This window comes from Argentina silus (genome assembly GCF_951799395.1).
Source record: "Argentina silus genome assembly, chromosome: 6".
Taxonomy (NCBI): domain Eukaryota; kingdom Metazoa; phylum Chordata; class Actinopteri; order Argentiniformes; family Argentinidae; genus Argentina; species Argentina silus.
In genome coordinates, this window is record NC_139660.1 from 5,975,551 (window position 1) to 5,995,550 (window position 20,000).

General features: G+C 47.4%; 1 protein-coding gene across 1 annotated transcript in view; it reads right to left on the minus strand.

Annotated features, from left to right (window-relative positions):
* ncanb (neurocan b) overlaps positions 1–20,000 on the minus strand; it is a gene marked incomplete at both ends in the record, with an annotated part of 66,048 nt that overhangs the window by 38,022 nt on the left and 8,026 nt on the right. The window contains 7 exons of the mRNA XM_083671556.1: positions 5,301–6,623; positions 9,986–10,903; positions 11,665–11,958; positions 13,314–13,441; positions 14,618–14,792; positions 18,716–18,884; positions 19,031–19,254. Of these exons, the coding sequence (XP_083527682.1) occupies positions 5,301–6,623; positions 9,986–10,903; positions 11,665–11,958; positions 13,314–13,441; positions 14,618–14,792; positions 18,716–18,884; positions 19,031–19,254 (3,231 nt within the window). The remainder of the gene's footprint in view (positions 1–5,300; positions 6,624–9,985; positions 10,904–11,664; positions 11,959–13,313; positions 13,442–14,617; positions 14,793–18,715; positions 18,885–19,030; positions 19,255–20,000) is intronic.

Below are 20,000 nucleotides of genomic sequence, written 5' to 3' on the forward strand. Positions count from 1 at the left end.
GTTAGTGTGTGCAGAGCTTCTGACAGCTCCTCTAATAGCACCACCAGGCTGGCGGCTATCGCGGCCTGCTAATAGCAAAGTGGGCGTGTGAGCCTCAGCCCCCCCATATCTCTCCTATTCCCTACCCCCTTCTCCGAGGGAACTCTCTGGGCGCCTCCGCCATGCCCTGGACAGCGAGCCTGCCTGCTTGCCCTCCCAGACCTGGTGATTGCCTGGCGCCGTGTGACTGCCATGAGCTTTGCCTCCAACCGCCACTTAGAACCTGCTGCCTTCCTTCCCATCTCTGCCCTGTGTATCAAAAATAATTCAAGCACTTCGCGGGTCGACCTTGATGACGGCTATCTCTAGGTGCTACTGTACGTGTTGCTGCCAGCAAGACTAATATATTGTATTACAGTCGGCGCTATTGAAATGTCTTAGGGCCTTTTGAGTGCATAAAGCAGCAATATTTCCATCCTATCATTTGGCAGGAGGGCTCGTTCACGGACTGTGTATAAAAACCAAACTCCATACGGAAGCAGGCTCAGTTTTGCTGAAGACTTTGTTCCTCAAGGGGACACAGTGGTGAAATAAGCCATCAGTAAGCTGAATCCGTATGAATAATCAGATTACTTGACTACTTCATTCTACTGTTCCATTCTACTGTTCCAACTGCTCTAATGCTTCCATCCAGGTCACCGCGGGCGACTCACAGGATCACATTCTGCAGACGTGCACAGACAATGACTCTATTCAAGGTATTATATTCCCTCTGACAGAAGCCCGCAGCTTGATTTCCTACTTTGTAGGACACAGAGGTGATGTTATTCGCAGGTCTAAAAAACTCCACTCCACGCTAGGCTGTACCAAACAATAAAAATGAATGAAACTCATCGAATCAATGTCACTTATTTTTAATGGGATGACATATGGCTGAATTGAGGTCATTCTCTAGTGCGGTTTACGGCCAGCTAAAACTGAACTGCTGGAAACAATTAAATAATTGGAGATTAAAAGAATAAAGTTCAAACAAACAGCTGGGACGTAAGATTGCTTTTTTTTTTCAAAGGTCCTTCTTTTCTTCTTTTATTTCCAATAGATTGAGTTTGTTTATTTCTATGTCTATAGCCTACAGGACAAAATCCTCACTATTTCCTTTGAATGATGAGCTCCAATTGAAACACAGTACACACCCATGCTAGGCTAGGGAAGTAATGCTAGGAAAAGGTGGACTTAATGGTCCCCTCAGTAAACAGGCCTAACAAAGACAGTCACCCACTACAATGCTTCAAATCACCTGTATGGGTAAAGGTCAGAGACTTTAATGATGGCTCATCTCTTCTGTACTGTATGCTGCACAACAAGCAACACAAGCAACACATGAAATAAGGAGGTGGGAAGCAGGCGTGTCCTATTACCTCTTTTGTGATCGCCACTCCAACTCTCCTTTCAAAAGCTGAGAGAATAAACTGCAGAAAAGCAGCGCTCCTCTCCTCTCCTGTAATAAGCCTCCAGGGATACAGCGATTCCCGTCTCTTTGTGGAAACTGGTTGAACAATCCAAACAAAACTCAAACTCATTACAGACGTTAGCGATTCTGACAATCGTGTATTGTTTGTGGCTGTAACGAAGAGCACCTTCTCAATGAAAGAAATGAATTCAGCTCTTAAGATGTGTCTCACTACGGTGGAGATAAATACAATGCATACTAATAGTACTAGTAAGCCAACAATCTGTCATCTCTAATCCTTTGTTAACTAGGAAAAGTCAACTGAGGTTCTACTCAACAAGGCACAGAGGAGCCATTTCTCAGCGGGAGGCATTACAGGCACATCAGCAGTATAACAAGGGCTGCTTTACACAGAGGAGAGGACTATGACTAGGACATCCTGTACCGATGCTGGGGAAAATAAATCTAATATGTTATTCATATTCACAGTACAGTGTGATTCTGTAATAGACACCATGGACGTGCTCTTTAGGATGTACAGTATGTACTGTTCATACGCCATTGGTGTAAAGACACTGTATTTAATGAAATCCAGCGGGACTGAACACTTTGGATCGTCATTGTGTACTCGTGAGCAAGTAGTAATGTGTATATACATACATATGCACATTAATCCCCCAGGTGCTCACCACAACGCACTTAAGCTCATGTTCAACACTTTGCTTCCTTTCCTCCCTCCTGCCTTGGTTACAAGGACCCAGGAAGCCAGTGCTCAGCAGCACAGTCAGCGGAGGGCCTCATTTATTACACCTTCTGCACCATGCAGCACTCGGCCCCCCCAAGGCTGCACATTAACACATCCCATTCATTAAATAAGCACCAGGAAAATAGCAGGGGATTAGATTTAGCATGAAGAACGTTTGATATGGAAAAATGGCAGAATTAAGGCATGGAGAAATATTGTAAGACTTGAGAGTAATAACCGAGAGGCGGACTGAGAGATGAGGCAACGGTTGAGTTTTAGTGTCAGAAGTCTGAAGCGGTCTTCGTGGCGCTGACGCCTCGTCGGAGTCTCGCTGAGGTCAGCTTTGGAGGCCAGCCCAGCGCTGCTTAACACTCCAAAGGCCAAGGAGGCTTTATAAACATTATTGTAGAGGGAGAGGTCACAGTGACCAGATTACTAATAAAACACATAAACCTAGCTAGAGCAAAGGCCCGAAGTGACAAGGAAAATCAATACGCTGTCCTACAGGCACAGAGCAATGTTCTCTCTTCGCTCACAACACCAAGCCAAGGTCTGAGGCCAGAGACAAACTGAGACTGTGTTCCACAGCAACATCTATCCACTACTGTATACAGTACAGCAACACCAAGCCAAGGTCTGAGGCCAGAGACAAACTGAGATTGTGTTCCACAGCAACATCTATCCACTACTGTATACAGTACAGCAACGCCAAGCTTCTCCGAGCCAAATGCAACGCTCCAATGTTAACACTCCAATTCACTAACTTGTTATTGATGTACAGCGGGGGTCTGATCCATCTTAGGATCTCTGCAAAGCTTTAGCCAGGGAGGCCATAATTCACCAACATCCCATTTCCTCTTTGCCACCCCTCAGACGGAGCCTCAGATTGGTGCTGATAATTTAAGGGTCTGACAGACAGCGTACTGTACTATATGCCTCCTGCTCTATCTTGCGCTCCGCAGTGCAGACACCAAGGTACATTTCACTGCAGGCTGGGTTACCTTGTGTATGAAGTATGAAGCAGCCCATAAACTATGCTGTGTATACAGTGCCAGACTTTCACAAGCCCTTTGAGGTAAACTTAATACATTTCCATCTCCATACTACCAGACGCTGTGTCATAATCTCACAGTGCAAATACAATTTAGATTATACATTATGCAAATGAGGCAAAGTAATAACACATAAAATGTATGCATATTATTTACATACTATACACAGTGTGAAACTCCCTTAGAAGAATCATCAACACAACAAATATGTGTGTGTGTGTGTGTGTGCGTGTGTGTGTGTGCGTGTGTGTGTGTGTGTGTGTGTGTGTATCTATCTGTATCTGTGTGTGGTTAGCTGGAAGGCATGTCACGCAGAGTGATGGAGGAATGGAGTGCTGGTTGACACAGCAGTGCCTGGTTTCTTATCACCATGTGATACATAGCCAATTAAAGGGGAGGGGGCTGAGCCCAGACCATTCCAACAGAGCCTTACTGTATGCTGACATATAGGGAGGGAGGGAGGGAGAGAGAGAAAGAGAGAGAGAACGAAGAGAGAGAGAGAGAGAGAGAGAGAGAGAGAGAGAGAGAGAGAGAGAGAGAAAGAGAACGAGAGAGAGAGAGAGAGACAGAGAGAGAGAGAGAGAGAGAGAGAGAGAGAGAGACAGAGAGAGAGAGAGAGAGAGAGAGAGACAGAGAGACAGAGGACCGTTGTAGGATGTGGTGTGGGGCTCTGAAACTGTGTTAGCTACTGCAGCAGCTGATCATTGATTAAAGAGGCTTATGAACTTCCACCTGCACTAGGATGGAGGACAAACACTGTCCTACCCCCCCCCCCCCCCCACCCACACACACACACACAATCACTCCATCCCCCCCACCCACAGCCCTGCAGGCAGCCAGGGCTCTGATCTACTCCTTTATTTACTCACTTAGTGCAGCTGATGGAGGTCAGACAAAGGAGAGGTAGAACATAGAGAGATACAAGGGGTGCTAACAAAGTGGCCCCTATACATGTGTAATAACACTGTAATTACTCTAATGGCAACAATGTATTAGCATTAGCAATCATGATTGCACTGTGTAACGGCATATGTATCAATACATCGTTGCTACAGCACTAGAGTAATTACAGAGTTACTACTTACTGTAAGCATAGGGGCAGCGTTGCCAAGTATGACCCAGGACATTTGAGAAATTCCGATAAGAAAGGATGACTGATATCAGCTTCGTCTTGTGACCGTTACATCATTCATAGAGATCTCAATGAACATCAGTCCTTCCCAGACCTCGACTGCGCACCGAGATTGATGCTAAATATTTAATTGGATCTTTCTAAGTAGGAAGTTTGTCATTGTGTGTGGATTTCAAATGAGGACAAGAGGCAAAACTCCTCAACTAGAAGACACTCCCTCCCACTCTCAGTGACACTCCTGCAGTGTGAAAAATGCAGGGGGAGCAGCTTGAAACCCATACCCATCAGGAGAAATCAATTTGAACAAGGAGAGAGAGAGAGAGAGAGAGAGAGAGAGAGAGAGAGAGAGAGAGAGAGGGAGAGACAGAGAAAGAGAGACAGAGGAGGCTGATGTCTCTCTAACACACGCTGTACCATTTTGAACATGGACAAAAGCCTCGGCAGGGCGAGGGACTGGGAGAGAGAGACCGGAGTCAATTACAACTCCCATCTCTTCTGGCTTCTGTCAACATTGATTTGTTGGGGACTAAGATCTGTGCTTCTCAGAGCAGTCCTAATTGCACTCCCTCTGACCCTCTAATTACTGCACTGACGCTGCTGCTGCTGCTGCTGTTGTTTCACAGGTCTACTAGGCTTTTGTTTACAGCCACCTCTGATACTGAGGAGAGAGGGACCGAGGGAGAGTGGGAGGGAGGGAGGGACAAAGGGGGAGGAGGAGGGAGGGAGAGAGGGAGAGAGGGAGAGAGGGAAGGAGGCAGTAGAGGGGAAAGGCTAGCAGCGTTGCATGATTATATATATTATGAGGATAGATGAGAGTAATGCAGTAGGTTATCATAGCATTGATTAGATAATGATAATCGTGATGAAGATGATGATGAGGATGATGATGATGATGATGATGATGATGATGATGATGATGATAAACAATAAAAGGGAATCTACCTGAAGGGTTCAGGCTGTAGCCCCAGTTGGGAAAGATACCAAGGGGGTTCTTGTCCTTGTCTGTCTTGTCCGTGGTCACAGGGAGCTTGTCCTCCTTAAGTTTGGGGCTCACCCCTCCGAAGAGCCTCCACCTACCTGCCACCACGAACGACTCCGAAACTGCCAGACTGGGTTTAACCTCACGGTTATTACCCTCAAGATCTGCCACCTGAGTGGTCAGCTGGGCTGAGGCTATGGTGGTTTGTTGCCTTTCATTGGCTGGGGCAGTGGTTGAGAGATGTGGTTCAACTGTACTGTCTGTCTTCTCTCTCTCTATAGGGACCCATGCAATAGAGATTGAATCACTGCTCTCCTCCGTTGAACCTGCAGTGGTTGTGGTTGTGGTGGCGGGGTCTGTTCTCTGAGTGTCTCTGGTCGTCAGAGAGTCGACTGTGGAGGTCTTGATGGTGGTCAGGGGCTCCATGGGGGCTGCAGGTCTGGAGGTGACCCCAGGTGTGGTGGCCTGATCTGGTCTGGGGTGTCTCTCAGTTTCCCTGGCTGAGTTCTGGTTCTGGCTCTGCTTCCTAATCACAGGAGAGGAGAAACCTGAACCTGACCAGTCCTTCCTGCTGGAGGTGGAGGTCGAGAGTTTCTCCGTGGGCCGTCGGACGTACAGAATCTCTCCCCTGGCCTCCTCAGCGGTCCCTTCACCGCCTCTCCCTGGGCCCTGGGGAGCCCCACCGGCTGTACGGGAGCCCCCAGCAGGAGGTGAGGTGGTGGGCTGATCCACCAGCTGCCAGTGGGAGATAGTGGTGTGCTCCTCCACAGCCACAGCCACAGTCTGACTCTGGGTCTGGCTTTGCGTCTGGGTGGATCTCAGTCCAGGTAATGGGGGCTTTGTGTTGGTGTTGTTGTTGGCTGGGTTTGCTTTACTGTTGGATCCAAACCCAGCTGGAAACTCGTTCCCTGCCCCGCTGGCCTCTGTCTCCTTGTCCTCCTCTGATAGGGTTCTGGTGCCTGTAGGGTGGCTCCTGTCCTCATCCTGGTCCTTCCCCTCACCAGAGAAGATCTCTGGGGCATCCCTAGATGACATAGGCAGTGTCATCACCTCCAAGGGCCCTGCTTTGGCCTCCATGGGCTCCCAGGTGGAGCTCTTCCCCACGTAGGCCACTTTCCCTGGGCCGGGTGCTCCCAGCCTAGAACCCTTCATGGCCTTTAGGGTCCACCTCAGCTGGCTGCCTGGGAATGGATTTGAGGCCATGCCACTCTTGGGGCCCAGGGGACTGGACGCGTTCACAGCTTCCGTGGGGGTTGTCTTCCCACTGGGTCCTGAAGCTATGAATTCTGCATGGAATACAAAATGCAATAATTAACACCGCATAAAGAGGAAAATGGTTTTAATTAACTACCTATTGAATTAGCAATCAAAACACAAGCCTTGCTGCAGCCTACGGCAAAGCCGTCATTAGTTTTAATATATTCAAATCGATATTTTCATTATGTATCAGTCTTTTTTTTAAATACATTCATCAATTTTGATATCTATATACCCAGATGTGTTGTAATTTATGGAAGATTTGCATATGCAAACACAAATCAAATAAGACACATAAAATGGTTATTAGTCGTTTTGTCAGTCCTAGGAAAGCTTTATTAATTCATTGCTATGCTGGAGGCTAACCCTCACTTAAAGCAGCAATTTACTGTAATTCCTGCTAAATCTGGGGAAATATTTATTCTTGCTGCCAATAACGGTGCAGCTGTGTGTGTTCCTGCAAAAAGCAAAGCCAGCCCTGCATATCAGGCCCACCACACACACAAAGGGAGGATATGTCCCAGGCAATTTCACACCTCCTTCCTCTGTTCCCCATTTCTCTTTTTTCACCCCCCCCCCCCCCCCCCCCACCCCCCCCCCCCACACACACACACACACACACACACACAGTCAATTTTACCACAGCAGTAAAACTGACCAAGTGTTAAACAGCACTGTACTTTCTGTACTTACTGTACTAAACTACTGTATGTCTACACTATTGTTAATTCAGATTATGTTCACTTCTATTCTCCCTCTACATACTGTACACTAAACCAGACAGTGTCTACACAATTAATAATTCAGACTTAACTGTGCGATTTAAGTGTGGTTGGTTTTTGGGGAAGCTCTACATCACAGCATTACTGAGTTACAGAGTGCCCACCACAACACACACACACACACACACACACACACACACACACACACACACACACACACACACACACACACACACACACACAAAGTCCCCCTGCCCCTGGCACCTAGCTTACATCTCTAAACACAGCAGGGGGGTTCGTGCTGCACCACATAATACGACAAATGACTGTGGGAGAAACGTAACACAAATATCTCCACATATGAAATATTAAATCTATACTAAATTATTCAGTGGTCTGCTGTTGCCTTCCCCTACTATGCTGTAATATGAGCTTGGTTTAATTTACATAAGAGCTGTAGCCGGTGTAATAGTTCAATTAATAATCTGAATAGCTAATTAACCACTTGGGCTTCACACACAGTACTGATGAAAAAGGGATTCATTAAAGGCATTCGTGTAGTTTGATTATCTATTTACTGACTGATATAATACATAAAACATACTATAACATGGGTTATGATTAGGATAAAGCTCTTAAAAATGCCATATTATATTGTTACTGTTTTACTACTGTATGGGTTTTGGCTCAGCCGGCACCATGTAAACAAATAACAAAGAAATCCTGAAAAACCACTGAAAAACAAACTTATAACAAACTGCATCCATATGGGTAAGTAAGAGGGGAAATAAATGATGTCCCTCCATTGTGTGTTTTTCAGCGGCAGCAGAGCTACATATACTCTAAGTTTCGCGTAAACAAGCCAAGAGAATCCCTCAGGTCAGAAAGCATAATGTGAGACTGTAGACGAACAACAAAAGAGAGCTCCTTGTCTGGTACACACTGTACCGGTGCAGTCTCAGCACAACGCCACAGAACTCCCAAGATATGGCATCTAATAATGGCGGCCGGGGAGAAGTTATTACACGGAGAGTGAATCGTGTCACACTCATCTATTACGAGAGCTTGTGTCAGAGTGTGATGTTCTATCAAATAAGATTGACTGTACATTCCTGCTGGTTTGCTAGCGCTGTGCGTGTGGGAGAGTGAGGGAGGGACACAAAGAGACACGTGCGTTTCTTTGACACAGGCGGGGCCTGATGAGATGTGTCCCGTTTTGTCTTCCCGATTCCCTCCCAGCTTCATCCTCCCTCCAATCAAAAAATCCAAAATGGAACCATCGATAACGTAGATTCCCCAGACGCGAGCAGTAGCTTGAGGTGCCCAATAAGGCAGTTAATTCAGTTGAGCGATATGCCAGTTTAAGAGGAGACATCAATTGAAACAGCTTTTCTGCCAAAACGGCATTAAAAAAAAAAAAAAAAAAAAAGACCCATCCCTGAGTCCTCCTCCACTCGTCTTTTTCATTTTCCTTCTGCTCCTCTTCACCATGGTGATAATTACTGACTCTATTCAGTGAGGGGAGCTCTAATTGGCAGAGACGTGGATGGTGGGAGCGCAGCTAACAGATACCCAAGCTTCTGCATTAATTGGGAACCGGTTGTGAATAATGTATGCAGACTAAAGCTAGATTTTCTCCTAGTGTAAAACATTAATACCATAGGTTGAATGTGGTTTCAGGGGAGGGATAGTTAGAGTATTTGTATTTATGAATCCCCTGATGTATTGAATCCCCCGCTATGGAGAAAGCCTACCTTTATTGAATGTTTTTTAAAGCTCACTGACAGACTTTTAGCTTTGTCTATTCTTCTCTGTTAGCGCTGCTGGCTACGCAAGTGGTGGCTGTGAGATTAAACCCAAACCTGCTCCCCCTCCTCCCTCACAGTGGAATCAGAGGAATTATTTTTGAACTTTCAAGCCAGGAATAGCCCAATATGGTGACCTTTACGACCCCCATGCCCACGCTCAGCTCTGTGGAGGATTGATTGGGGTGCAGATGTTACGTACTGTACCCCAGCCCCGAGCTCGGTTCCCTAGCCTCCAAACACAGACACACACACCCACACACACACACACACACATAAACACATACACACACACACACACATAAACACATACACACACACCCACCCACACACACACAAACAAAAACACATACGTAATTGAAACAAGCAAATGAGACAGAGGTGCTCTGTTCTAATCCTCAGGAAGGTAGAGAAGAAGAGAAAGAGAAAGAGAAAGAGAAAGAGAAAGAGAAAGAGAAAGAGAAAGAGAAATAGTGTGTGTCTAACCGTCGGGAAGCAAACCTTCACTTTGTTTACCGGTAGAGAGCCTAATACAGGACCGGCTGGCATCAGGCGGAAAACGTCTTTTCAATTTACTACGTGGTTAACACTGCATTTTCAATCTCACACAAACCAATGATTTGGAGAGAACACTGAGGCCAGACAAATGTCCTGGTAAACATAGCCTAAACCTAAAGGAAAATACATTTCAGGACAAAGAAATAAACTATGAATGCAAACAGGATGTTCTCAGCCAAAACCACACACACTGGCTGTGTTTGAGTGTCCATACACTAGCATACCACTCAATACATTGCAGTCCATAGAAGTCGGCTAGTGCGGCTATTGGAACACAACCCATGATGACTCATATTTGCATCTTACCGTTAGAGATAAGAGGGGGGTCTGTTCGGGAGATGCTGGGAGCCCTCCCTCCAGACTGGGTAGCCGTGTCACTGCGGTCAGGCTTGGGGACCACTGGGACTAACGGAACCAACGGGACCACCTCTTTCTCCTGCTCAAACAGACCCTCCCCTGGGCTCGGTAGCCCACCTGTGGATGGCTTCAGTGAGGGGCCTCCATTCCGATGCTCCATGATGGCGTTGTTGGCGCTTCCTTTGCTGTCACTGGCCTTCCCCCCAGTGGGGATGTTTCCCCAGGTCACCCCTGACACTGCTGGGGCCTGGCTGTTCCCTGCTCTCCCCCCAGGCAGTGAGGCCACCGTGGCTGTGGCTAAAGCTGGAGCTGTGGCCTTGGTCTCAGCCTCGCCCTCACCAGCAGCCCAGTACCTGAAGGGCCTCATCAGAGAGTTCACAAAGTTGGACAGCATGTTGTTGCTGGTCTGGGCCTGGGGGGTTGTTGCGGAGGCCACGGAGGAGAGAGGGGAGTCAGAGGACCCAGAACGGCCCCCCTCCTCACCCCCGTCACCTCCCTCCTCCTCTTGGGCGGAGCCCCCATGGGTCTCCAGGCTCTCCAGGGCAGACAGGCCCAGTGTGCTGGTCTTGGAGACGGAGGGCTCCTGCGGTGGTCCGGGTTTCTGGGTCTCGTCCCCCCAGCCCTGAGAGCTCTCGCCAAGCCTCAGGTGAATGACCACATGCTCCTCTGAGATCTCTGAGGACTCGTTGGAGCCAGCGATGGAGCGGATCCCTTCTTTATCCAGATCTACCATGCCAGTCCAGGTGGAGGGCTGGGGGTAGGGGGCCGTACGCTGGGGCTGGGGGTCAGAGCCGGAGGAGTTGACCTCTGGGTCACTGTACTGTTGGAGCCCCACTGCCTCTGCTGCCTGGATCCCTGTTTGATGTTCTGGAATACACAAGGCATGGCGGTATGATATTATAGATTCAGTATTAGCACTTTTGTTTACTTTGCTGGTATGACGAACGCATTGTTTTTTAATATGAATGTCATTTTAGCAATAAGCCGTGAATAATCCATTTCCCGTATTTTTTAATATACAGTCGATGACCTCTCTGTATCTGCTTGTGTTTTGCTTTAATAAAAACAGACAGAGAAGTATTTTCCCTACTGCATCTCCTTGGATACATGTATCTAAAAAAAAAAACATAACGTAAGATGAGACTTCATTATCTTTGTATCCATTTTGCCCGAGTCAATCAAATCCCAGAGACACAGGATCTAATGCAGTGAAATGCAGATCCTACTCTATGCTCAAAACATAATCAAATCAGAACACACTGCATACAGTGGTAGTGTCTAGAGTCATTCCAAAGAGAACCCGCAACTAAGTTAATCAAATCTCAAGTGGTTCCATAACATTATAAACAGTAGAATGACACTCACAAGGACATTCACAGCATCCACCCCTGTTGGCTTCTCTCTATAGAGCCTGTATTGAAAGCCTGCTTAATACAGCTCTGGTTGGCAATAGCTACAGTAGCTACAGGCTTCAAACCCCAGAGGGGACAGAATGTCACAGAGTCCCCTCAGTGTTAATTCATGCATGAAGTTAAAAAAAAAAAAGAAAAAAAAAAAAGAAAACACTAATTAAAGGGAATTAAACAAGCTGGTTGCCATGGCGCCTGTTTTCTCTGTCAGTGCCGTACCCCGGTAGCAGAAGGCATCAAAGAGGTCGGTGGTGTCTGGGAACCCGGTGCGGTTGGGGTTGTGGTACACGGTGCGCACCCCGGGGTCCCCCCCTCCGCAGTTGCGGCGGGGAACGTTTATGGGGTAGCGCACGCTGCCGTCGGCCAGCCAACCGGGGTCACACTGGTCCAGACCGGCCTGCCAGGCCAGGTAGAGCTGCCCCACCGTGGCCAGCTGGGCTCCCAGAGAGTGGCAGTGGGTGGAGGCTGTGGCCAGGCTCAGCTTCTCCGGCACCGACGAGTGGAACACCTCACCTGGGGAAGGGGAGACAGAGAGGTGGGGGGGGGAGGCGGGGGGTGGGGGGGGGGGGGGGTTGTAATACAGTAAACACATCGGAAATCTGATTCACAAGAAGCAAACTGATGAAAAGCGCCGGACATTTTTGTATGTTCTATATTTACAGACGGCAAACAGGAGTTATGTACCGTAGGGAGAGAGGGGGAGCATGGAGTTATGTACCGTAGGGAGAGAGGGGGAGCATGGAGTTATGTACCGTAGGGAGAGAGGGGGAGAAGAGGTGTGAAGTGAGAAAAGGAGATGGGACATGGATAGACTGAGAGAGAGCTGCGGAAGGGTGGCAGATGAGGAGATGAGAAAAATGAAATTATGGCATGAGGACTATGGAGGTGTAGAGTCATAAGAAGATATGAGATGGATAGAGAGAGCGATATGGGACGGTTGAGTGGAGAAATAGAGGATGGGGGTGGGGGTGGGGGTGGGGGTGGGGGGCTGAAGTATAATATGAACATCCAAGAGAGGTACGACGTGATATGAAATATGAGAACATCGATAGATAGACTCAGAAAGGTGTGGAGGGTGAGGAAGAGGGGGATGGAGAGAGAGAGAGAGAGAGAGAGAGAGAGAGAGAGAGAGAGAGATGAGGAGGGGTAAGGGTGGAGAGAGGAGTGAGAGGTTTGAAATGGGATATTAGCTGTACGGTGTGATGGGGATATTTTGGACAGGAGATAAGAGGACGCCACCAAACACACAGCTTCTATAGAATCACGTCATTAACAAGCATTGGACACCAGAAGAACCCCCAAAAGAGTCATCACCTCCCTCTAGTTATATTAAGCTCATCATAATGAAAGGTGTTAACTAAAGTATATTCTCTACAGAGAAAGCCTAGCTACTCTCTACTCAGGCTTTCTCTGTAGAGAATATACTTTAGTTAACACCTTTCATTATGATTAGCTTAATATAACTAGAGAGAGTAGAGTCTACTGTCACTGTAGTAACTGACAGATTTGGCTCTGCACAGTAACAAATGACCCAAATATGCTCTGTCCAAAGCTCTATTCTAAAGCCACCTATTTCTATGAGCACCTGCAATGTGAATATGACTCTACATGTTGTACCAGCTCCCTGATCCCGACCTGGGCATAACTCACAACACAGAGCTGGGCTTAAACTATAGTGACCCACTTTGGTTTAATAATAGCAGTGCTAGGCCGGTAGCTGTAGCAAGAGCATGAAACCCTGGGCTCCCAGGTAGTGTCTCTCTTTCTGTGCTAACAGAGAATTAAGCCTTCGCCACACTTCTCGACCACCGCCGACCTGGGGCTTACGAGGACCCATGCATGACTAAACTCTAATTGATGAGTCCTACCTTGCAGTTGCCTCGCGAAGCAGTAGACATCAAACAGCTCATCAGAAGCCCTGTTGCCGTAGTTTCGGACTCCAGGTGAGTCCTCGCGGTCTCCATAGCAACCAGGTCGGGGCGACTGGATTGGATACCTGCGGAGAGGAGTCGGAGAAAATCAGGAATTTAGTCCAATCGCTTGGCTGGCTAGATGGCTAGCTGGCTGGCTGAGTGAGTTAGAGGCTGAAAGCAATCTATATCCCAGCTACCTGGTCCAACTGTGCAATTACTTTAAAGAACATTGATTCAAACGGCATTGTGGTGTCAAAAAAACGTGCGCGCGCGCACGCACACACACACACACACACACACACACACACACACACACACACACACACACACACACACACACACACACACACACACATTCTCTTCACAACAATTACCCTGGATTCAGATAGATTGCAACCTGTTTTCGTCAGACGACGAAGTCACATAAAGAAAGAAAGATGGTCGATGGCCGGTGTCTTTGTTTTTACAGTATTTAATTGGCCGTTTGCCTCTTCATTGATGTGCAGCCAGGTTGTTCTGGAGCTACCCCAATTAAAGCACTCCCAGGTGGGACAGAGGACGGACGAGAGGAGGGAAGCTGCCCTCAGGTAAGAGAAATATGCAAGCTGCTCCACCACGATTGCTGTACTATTGGGCAAGCCGTTTGATATAGATATGTCAACAAATATTCACTCAAACTCTGACAGTCCAACATCGACTTCTTGACTTAATAGGAGGTGGCAAGCAGAAACACAAACAGCAACACAAACATCAGCCTGAGAGACAGTCGAGGGACACAAAACGGGAGAGGGTAAATGAGGAATGACAGAGCGAGTCTACGAGATGTAAACAAGCAATTAAATCCATTTAGATTAGATAGATTCGGAGATTAGAAGAGGTCCACTGGGGCCAGAATGCTTTGCACAGACTCTCTGTACTGTTGGGGAGTTCTCTCTCATATTGTTTGGTCTTCTTATAGCTGCTTCTAGCATGTCAAATATTCAAACCCGACATATGTTTGTAAATCTGAGGCATTTCAAGGCAAATGCCTCTCTTTCTAGCTGCAGTAGAGGTGTAATAACACAAACTGCCCAACTCTACTACAGTATGTAAACACAAAGCAATTACTAATGTATTATGTAACAGCACAGTTTTGTAACTAGGGGCAACTTACTACAATGTAAAGTATGACAGTTTTTTCCTCCCCACTTAGTTACAGTGTGCAGCTGTTAAGGCGACTGTTACAGTATGTTTCGTTGTGTCCGGTCATTGGATCTCACCTTACGGTCTGGTCAGAGAGCCAGCCGGCGTCACAGTTGTCGTACCCGTCTGCGAAGGTGGCCTGGAGCTGACCTGGCGTGGCGATGACGGCGCTGTTCTCCAGACACACACGCTTGGCCTCAGGGAAGGACAGGGCATAGCGGTCGTGAGGCGCCCGGTAGTGGAACACCACACCTGTGGAGAAGACATGGTGGTGAGAGACAGTACAGTAGGTCACCCCTGGGTGATATGGAGACTCTCATATTATACTGGAAGGACACACGCACACACACACACACACACAAGCGTGCGCACACACACACACACACACACACACACACACACACACGCACGCACGCGCACACACACACACACACACACACCCACACACACACACACAACCTAACATCATAACATACTGTTTGTCCTGTACAGTATCTATGATATATGACATCCTGGTGCACCTCCTAAAACGATTTCCCATGTGCCGTGACATTTCACATAGCTACAGGGCTCTGAAGTGTGACGTGGCTATCCTGTTAGCGCCCAGAGTCAAATATAATCCTCTTCACTGGCCAAGTCAAACGACCTTTAGACACATTTTATTGAGAATTGCTACAGTAGCTATATCTGGCGTTACTTTCCCAAATAGCTCCATGAATAACTAACGTCACCGCTCGGTGCATCCGTTCTTTGCCTATGTTTGGCTGGTTGGCGTAGACCTTTAATCTGCATCAGACAGACAGGCTTGTCTTTGGGGGAGAGATGCTGTCCTTGGATAAATAGCATGACAAACAGCAACTTTGTTTACCGTACCGCTTTACAGTACCTGCATACAAAATACAGTTCATATCAGTTGAACTATGGCCTGTTTCCATCTCAGAGAATAAAACAGTGAGGATGAAAGAGAGAGAGAGAGAGAGAGAGAGAGAGAGAGAGAGAGAGAGAGAGAGAGAGAGAGAGAGAGAGTGAGAGAGAGTGAGAGAGAGAGAGAGAAGAAGAAGGGAGAGACAGAGACAGAGAGAGAGAGAGAGAGAGAGAGACGAAAACGATAAGAGAAGTAAAAACAAAGGAATGAGAGATGAGTCCCCATGCACATTCCCTGACCTGTGAATGGACAGGATTCCACTTCACTGTGCCGAGAAATGGGATGTGTTTGAAGTGTCCATCCAATATTCCCCCACGAGGCTGCCATCACTAACCTCCCACCCCTGCTAGCAATCCATCCAGTCCTGAGAGAGGATACCATACATGAAAGCCGGAGGACGGAGAGCTGGCTATGCAGCTCCAAACATGGCTCCTTTATCTTTGCTTGTTTTGTGGGGGAGAATGACAGAAGCTCCTCGGGGCTAGGGGGCCAATTTAAGCAATCACGCTCCAGGCTAGGCGTGGAGAAAATGAGCCTGTGTGTATCCCCCACCGATTACACACACACACACACACACACACACACACGTGTGCGCGCACAAACACACACACACACACAAATCTCAATCCAGCTCCCTTGCCATATACTCCTCAACTTCAAAGGACAAGATGCAGGAGTGCTCTCTTTCATTTCCACCTCCTCCTTCCTTTCCTCTCCTCTCCTCTCCTCTCCTCTCCTCTCCTCTCCTCTCCTCTCCTCTCCTCTCCTCTCTTAGTCTCCCCCCCGTTTGCTCTGCCACCCCTCTGGGGCTAGGAGGCAGCTAGGTCAGACAGAGAAATCCTAGTGTGGTACGGCTAACGTTCTATGGAGGCCAATGGGCTTCAGGTCCATGGGAGGACTCAGTTCAATTAACCAGCGGGGTCACGTTGCTCATAACTCCACAACTTCACACTCTATTTATACCCACACCATATTACACTCCTTCTCCCTCCCTAGTCTCCAGTGAGGTCAGGGGAGAACACGTCCTCAGATACCTAATACATAATGGAGCAATGCCCTTATTGTAACACAATTATAGAGACCACTTACCTACAGAGAATTGAATATAGGACTATACCTTGATGTCACCGCAATGTGTCTATTTTTGCCTATACTATATAATAGAGTAGTGGAACAGAGTATAAAAAAACCCATCATGGTACCTGGATTGTAATGTTATATGCCGCCATTTAAGGCAATCAATGGACTGTAGCAGGATATGTCTATTTCTTCCTGACCAGTGACCACTTAACTAGGCTTGCCATAGATCATGACGCGACACAGCTGACAGGTGGAATCAATGTCTATGCTGTAATTGGTAGGACACAGACAACTGATCGATCAATTTGGGCCAAGAAGAAGGAGAAGAAGAAGAAGAAGAAGAAGAAGAAGAAGAAGAAGAAGGAGAAGAAGAAGAAGAAGAAGAAGAAGAAGAGGAAGAAGAAGAAGAAAAAGAAGAAGAAGAAGAAGAAGAAGAAGAAGAAGAAGAAGAAGAAGAAGAAGAAGAAGAAGAAGACTTAGAAACGATAACAAGCCGATCAGGATAACCAGAACTAATATGATATTGATATAGCCAGGCAGTATCAATACTTGCTAATTAATATATTAAGCACTCGAAGGGAGTTAGTGTGTGGAATCCTGCGGTCTGCGGTGAAGCGTGATTTGCAATTAAGGCTAAGCCCTGGAGATCAGTCCAAGACGGAGGGGTAATGGCTTTCTCTTTCTGAAGGAGGGGTTTTTATAGCGTGTTAATCGATTGGCAATGCGGAGGAGGGGGGGGGACAGGGTCTCCTAAGCAAGGTGCCAGGGGTCTCAACAGGAGAACCAATCAAGTCCTCTCATGGAGAGAGAAAAAAGAGCTCTGCTAATTAGAGGAAACTTCACTCCTTAATGTCATAATTATTGAGACAGCTACTGACTCACACACACACACACACACACACACACACACACACCAACGCACACACACACACACACACCAATGCACACACACACACACACGGACACGCACACACATACACACACACACACACGCACATGGACACGCACACACATACACACACGCACACACACACACGTACACACACACACACACACACCAACGCACACACACACACACACGTACACGCACACGCACACCCACACACCCACGCACGCACGCATGCACACCAACGCACACACACACACACACATACACACATGCACACGCACACACATACACACACGCACGCGCACACACACACACACACACACACACACACACACACACGTGGGGGCTATATTGGGTAATGAAGTAGAGCTATTCTCAATGGGAGTCCAGTACAGTACATAGAGCCAGTGTAGGGAACAGTATGTGGGTGAGTGAATGAGGCTACTGGGCTTTACCGTGCAATGGAGCTGACGTTAGCAACATTAGCTGGATTTGTAGCACTGAGCAGCATAGTAAAGCTAATGCAGAGTGTGACTTCCCTCCAGTCATTACAATAATGGGCGATTATTAAAAACAGCTAGTGACCTGGAAATACTCTGATGATGCTTCTACAGCTGAGAGACTTTCATTTGGTAATTACTGTTATACAGTAATGTCTCTACCTGAGTTGGCATGATATCCTTAATATCCATAATATCCAAAGGGCACTACAATGGTGATCGCAATGCATTCAGCATATACTGCAGTGCAGATCCCACAAAATACATTTAATAGTAGATAATAGCATGGGCCACCACCTTCTCATTACTTTGATTTGCTTGCATTGCATTAATAGCACCTAAGTGGCCTGCAGCTAGCAGGTCAGTGATCTCTCCTATACGCTCCAGTTGGCTCACAGTCGCCAAATCAGACATTCAAACACAATAAACAACACATGGTGTCATGTATTACCAGAGGACAGGTACAGTCATCGTTCTACTGGGTTTATCCAGAGGGCCCAGGCTAGAGAAGTGGACTGGTTGTTCTTGTATTGTTGTCATGAGTCTGCATGCTTGTAAGCCAAACAGGGTTTGAAATGACCAGACGAAAGGGTTCAAATTCATTACCAAAATCAGAACCTACATAAGAATTTAACTATCAATATGGGACCCCCTCTGAAACATTCTCTGCATTTGCACTGCCAACAGTCATTGGTCACCCGCAAGAGTCAATACAAGAGCTAAATTCCCTTTTTGAACCCAACAAAAATGGACGATAAAGTCCTGAACTTTTGATGTTTACCTGTGACCTCCAGGGGCACGGTGTCCTGCTCGTCATTGATGCCCACCACCACCTCACAGCGGTACATGCCCGAGTCGCTGGAGCGCAACCCGCTGAGCGCCAGGCTGGCATTGTAGCGATTGTCCTGGTAACCAGGCAGGGTGACACGGCCCTGGAAGGCCTTCTTCACCTACAGGACGGAAGAGAGGATGGGTGAAGAAAGAGTGGGAGACAGAAAGGAGGGAGATTCTTCTCTCACATCCAAACATAGGAATGAAAGGAAAGTAGCTGTAGTAAACGTCTGCACATTTCTGTCTTCTCTCTCATCCCCCTCACCTTGACCACGTTGTCCTTGGCGACCAGGACGGACTGTTCTTTCTGCAGGCCGTCCGAGCCCCTCGGGCCCCAGACTTTGGTCCACTTGATGCGGGGGGGTTCGTGGGAGGCGCTGGGGCGCAGGGTGAAGACACAGGGCAGCAGGAACGTGTTGGCCATCTCTTCTCTCGCCGTCTGGTGGGTCACCTTCCTCATGTTGACTACTGTGTCTGCCTGGCCCATGCCTGGGGGTGGGGGACACACACACACGGTCAGGTGATAGATCAGAGCAGAGGGGTATTTTCTATATAACGTAGAGGTCTCTGTGGGGGGTTGGCTCCCATAAAGGCAAATATGAGGGCTTTTTTTCCCAGTTGTTCAATCTGTCCTCTTTTCATTAAGTAGGAAGCAAAAATCAGGGCCTCATTGAGTCTGATTGATTACCATTGATTATAACTACACAAGATGCTGTTACAGAATGCTACAGTTCAGATGGTGAAAAGTGTTGTTTCAAAAAGCCCTGAATTAATTTTTGGTATTCAATCAATATTTTGATCTGTATCATCATAATCCCAAAGCACCTCTAAATGACTTACCTGTATTGACCATAGGATTGTCACGCACGCACACGCACACACGCACGCGCGTATGCACGCACGCACGCAGGCGCGCACACACACACACACACACACACACACACACTCTCCAGTACAGCAAATGTCTATAGACTCCTATAACTACAATATATGAACGAGTTACGAGGTTCACATTGAAAGCTACACAACAGGCCTATTTAATTCTTCATTTCTCCCTGGCCCTCCCTGGCCCTCAGAGCATTCTGAGGCAGAACTCATTAGGTTAGTGGATCATGTGGAGGTATTGACGGAGTCAACCACGAGGCTCTCTGAACTCACCGGGGAGATAAAGTCTTTATTCTCACCCGGACTTAAAAGCTAGCCTTATTGTATACCATTTCAATTAGCTTCCTCAC